General features: G+C 31.5%; 1 protein-coding gene across 1 annotated transcript; it reads left to right on the forward strand.

Annotated features, from left to right (window-relative positions):
- Window positions 1-1,238: 1,238 nt before the first annotated feature.
- Window positions 1,239-3,629, forward strand: LOC120253028 (B2 protein-like). The gene is made up of 5 exons (XM_039261265.1): window positions 1,239-1,751; window positions 1,904-2,004; window positions 2,109-2,192; window positions 3,099-3,209; window positions 3,280-3,629. The coding sequence occupies exons 1-5, from the start codon at window positions 1,268-1,270 to the stop codon at window positions 3,319-3,321; spliced, it is 822 nt and encodes a 273-aa protein (XP_039117199.1). The 5' UTR covers window positions 1,239-1,267; the 3' UTR covers window positions 3,322-3,629.
- The last annotated feature ends 1,029 nt before the right edge of the window (window positions 3,630-4,658 follow it).

The following is a 4,658-nucleotide window of genomic DNA, read 5'->3' on the forward strand; positions in this document are numbered from 1 at the left end:
TATATATATATATTAAGATCAACTATGTACATACACAAATTAATTGTTCTCTAAAAATGTTTGATGATAGCCATTAAATTATTATTTAACAGTTATTATTCGTACAAAAAACTATATAAGTTTATTGTTATTTACCACACATGATTACTCTTTGGTACTATTTAGCACTGTTTGGTGCTGTCCATGAGATGATGGTAATCATTGGATATAAATCCAATAGCACTTTACAATGTCCTTAGATAATGTGCTTATATATATTAAAAAAAAAATTGTACGAGACATTTATGAAATTTTTGATAAAATTTTGTAATATTGCTTAACATAATTCATAGTATTAATTTGGTCATAGTTTGTATGTATAAAAAAAAAATAGAACTAAACTAAGTTTTTAATAAATTTCTAATTATAACCCATCTAACCAATAAATAAATACATACATACATAAATCAATCAAACTAATGCAATTAAATCAATTTTACCAAGTAATGCACCACCACACATATAAACACTCATAGGAAACAACACCAAACATAAGACCACCCTAATAATTAACACATATAAAATAATCTCAAATTAAGATTTATTTCCCGAAAGAGCATATCCAAAAAAATATTCACTTTTTATAACCAATACATAGTTATTATCTTGGAGAAGCTATTATGAAAGATTAAATACTCTTAATCTAACACTGTGTTTAATTATTCATGTTTTCTTTTTGGCTTGTATAATTTTTTCCAATTAATTATTTTTTTAATAAAATTTAAATTATATTATTGGTTTCAAAGATAAAGACAAATTAAATGAAGTGGTCTCAGCCCACATCAATCAAGGCCCATCAGAGACCAAGCCCATCACTTGCAGACCACACGATGTCATTTTTAACACGTGGGCTCCTAAAAAAACCGCCACGTGTATCCAAACAGTGACTGTGTAACGTCTCTATATTTAGAGAACGTTTCAACTGATCATCTGTTTATATACAATCACAAGACCACCATTCGAACCAATAATAATTCGCCACGTAATCCAAACACCGTGTACTAGCTACTCCAACCTCTCACCTGATTTGGTTACCCACCCTTGAAGTAATCCTCTCATTATCACGACAATTAATACTCTTAATCCATCACTAACACAATATTTGCAAAGAGACCCCTGTAAAACTATTAAATTATATTCGACAATATGCAAAAAGGCCCCTGTTTTATTTACATATAAGCGCGAACTCTTCTCTTCAGAAGAACAAACACGCAGCGGCATCGACGGCATGGATTCCACTAGAGAGTTTTGGAACTTTGGCGACCAGCTCCGGCGTGCAAACCTCGCCGGAATCTCCATCGGAGACAGCATCTGGTCAGACTCATACCTCGCTGAGGCGTCTCCGATGATCACCAGCCAGAAGCTCGCCTTCGCCAACAACAACACTGACAGGTATAACAACAGGAACACAAGTGTTGGTGTTATTGGTGTTGATGGTACTGTGAAGGATGGATTCAATGGAGATATCAAGAATTTATACAATAAAGGGAGTGGATTGAAGGGTGGAGCTAAGAAGATCAACGGTGATGGTAACAATGGAGGCAAGAAGAAGAACAGCTACAACGACAATGGTAGCGTCAGTGTGTTGGAGGGGAAAAGGTTTAAGACATTGCCGCCATGTGAGTCTCTTCCAAGGAATGAAGCAGTGGGAGGGTATATATTTGTTTGTAACAATGATACCATGATGGAGAATCTAAAAAGGCAGCTCTTTGGTATGAATTTCAGCTTTGTTTTCTATGTTAATTCTTCAAATTCATGTGCACAAGGATTAGGGTTTATTGCAAATTCATGATGAATTGGGAATTGATTGATTTGAGTGAGCTTGTATGATAAAATTAAAAAGGTGATGTTTTGATTGAATTAGGGCTGCCTCCAAGGTACAAGGACTCTGTTAGGGCAATCACACCAGGGTTGCCCCTTTTCCTCTACAATTACTCTACTCATCAGCTACATGGAATTTATGAGGTTCTTAGCTTGTTATTCATTCTGGTTGCTATGTCTTGTTTATCTATGTTTCGTTATGTTCTGAATGTGTTAGAGTTATTTAGCTGTATGGTTTTGATACTCAGGCTGCTAGTTTCGGTGGGACGAACATTGATCCCACAGCTTGGGAGGATAAAAAATGTCCTGGTGAATCAAAGTTTCCGGCTCAGGTATATCATGTTTATGTTTTTGATTTGCACATCACCATTGATTTATTGCTTGCAATTTGTAGACATGTTTGAATTTTTTGTGAATACTTTATCATTCAACATTCATTCTTAGTATTGATCTGCTGCTATATATGTTTAGTTCATGAAAACATGGTACATTTGAATCAGTTCATTTCTGCATAATGATCAGCTATTCACTTTCTGAGAATAATCTACATATTATTCATCTCAATTTTTCACAATCTCATTGTATGGATTTGTTCTTGTTTTGATCCTATACTTTGTGATCCTGTTGCTGCTTTAACGATGAATTATTTGTAAGATAAGAATGTTTAGATATAGGCAAGTAAAATTAGAAGATGCATTATTGTTGGGAATTCTGAAACTCTGTTAGGTGTATGCATTGCCCCACACTGTGACTTATTTTGATAATTACAAGCTAACAACTTCCATTATTCCTCTCCATTTATCACAATCTCATCATCGTATGGATTTACTCGGGTTTCAAACCTATGCTTTTGTGATCCTTTTGCTGGTTCAACTGTGAATTATTTGTAAAAATGAGAATGTCTAGACATAGGGAAGTAGACTCAGAAGATGCACCATTGTTGGGAATTCTGAAACTCTGTTAGGTGTATACATTGCCCCACAGTGTGACTTCTTTTGATTGTAACAAACCAACTAGTTCCATTTCTTAGTGATCATAGTAGGTATGATGATCTACTAAACTAATTTAGTATAAATTACCCCACATTGTTATGGCATCTTATTCAAAGGGTTGGTTACAACTCTTTAGTTAATTTGTAAGGTTGATGTGGACTAGCAACAACTGTGTTTTGTCATATTAAATTTAGTATACCTGCTTGCTTGCTTATCTCATGCTATTGTTTTCGATCTCTTTTATAGGTAAGGGTTGCAACAAGGAAGCTTTGTGCACCATTGGAGGAGGATTCTTTCCGGCCAGTCCTTCACCACTATGACGGTCCGAAATTCCGATTAGAGCTCAGTGTTCCAGAGGTATATGTATATGTGTATTGTATATATGTATGTAAATCTTGTATTAAGAACAACTTCATTCCATTTTCAGGCACTGGACCTCCTTGACAAATTTGCTGAAATGAATGTTTGAAAATTGAGTTCATCTTTGAGGCTTGAGCCATGAACTAACTGCAAATGAAGATAAGTATAAATATATGTGTGTGAATTTATTTTATCTGGTGGTGATGAGTATTTTCTGGCATTTTATGTGTTCATTATCTAAAGAGAGCATATACAAAAGGAAGAGCATTTAGATGGGATTACAACTTTGTAAGTGAACTTATTTTTCTTCATGTATTTGTGGTGCTTGTGTATCCACTGTGCTTGATTGTAAGTGACATTGTATTGTGGAGAATTCATTTTGTTTAATTTTATTGATGTTTCTTGTTTCTTTTCTTATCTGTAGCTCTTCTTCTTTACATTTAACCATGCTTAATGTAAAATGAAAATTTAAATAATGATAATAATTGACTTGAAAGCGAGATATTCTCTGTATATATATATATATATATTCAGACTAATTGATTTACATTTATATTAAATCTTAATTTTAAGGTTTTGTTTTGATCATTATAGCTAAAAAACCACATGAAAAATAAATTATATAATTTTTTTATAATAAAAGTGAATTAATAAACAAACAAGTTCAAATATAACCACGAGCGGTGATAAACTATCTTGACTATGAAAACAAATATCTATTTTTATTTAAATTAGTTTAAAATTTATAAAAAATAACTAAACAAAAAAGTTGTTAGAGGTGATATTTTATTTCTTGGGAGGTCAAGTTACAAATTTTATGTTTTTGTATTAGGATTTCTTATTTTTGTAATTTTTTTTAATATATCATTATAGTTTATTCACTTAATTTAATAAAAGATCGTTAGGAATGAGAAATGCATCAATGAATGTGAAATTAATATCCATAAAATTTAGAAATTATATTATATATGTATATATATATATATATATATATATATATATAATATGTATATATCCTTATCATTCATGTCACATCTTCCAAAATTGAATATGCCATTTAAAAGCAATTAAAAAGAGTATTCATCCACCAACAGGTACCTCCCAACTGCTACATTGAAATGAAATAATTTTATTTTATTATTATTATTATTATTATTTACTGTGAAAGCTTCTCTTTCAATTTTATTTTATTTTATTTTTTGTAAAAAAAAGATCATTTTTACCGCCTTTGAAATGAAATAATTGATATTTCATTCATTTCCTTCATTCGAAGGACAAGGCCTCCAATCTTATGCGTTTTATCTATATTTTTATAAATAAATAAATTTCTCAAGCAAAGACAATTACAAGTGGAAGACGACGGAGCCTTTCTTTTCTCTTTTTTGTAAATGGTGTCCAATCTTGGTATTTATTTTTTCAAAAATAAAAGTGAAGATTTCGTTTGGA

Source organism: Dioscorea cayenensis, chromosome 26, assembly GCF_009730915.1.
Source record: "Dioscorea cayenensis subsp. rotundata cultivar TDr96_F1 chromosome 26, TDr96_F1_v2_PseudoChromosome.rev07_lg8_w22 25.fasta, whole genome shotgun sequence".
Lineage (NCBI taxonomy): Eukaryota > Viridiplantae > Streptophyta > Magnoliopsida > Dioscoreales > Dioscoreaceae > Dioscorea > Dioscorea cayenensis.

Coding starts and splice junctions, on each gene's coding strand:
- LOC120253028 (XM_039261265.1), top strand. CDS start 1,268: ATGGATTCCACTAGAGAGTTTTGGAACTTTGGCGACCAGCTCCGGCGT. Junction 1,752..1,903: donor TCTAAAAAGGCAGCTCTTTG/GTATGAATTTCA, acceptor TGATTGAATTAG/GGCTGCCTCCAAGGTACAAG. Junction 2,005..2,108: donor AGCTACATGGAATTTATGAG/GTTCTTAGCTTG, acceptor TTTGATACTCAG/GCTGCTAGTTTCGGTGGGAC.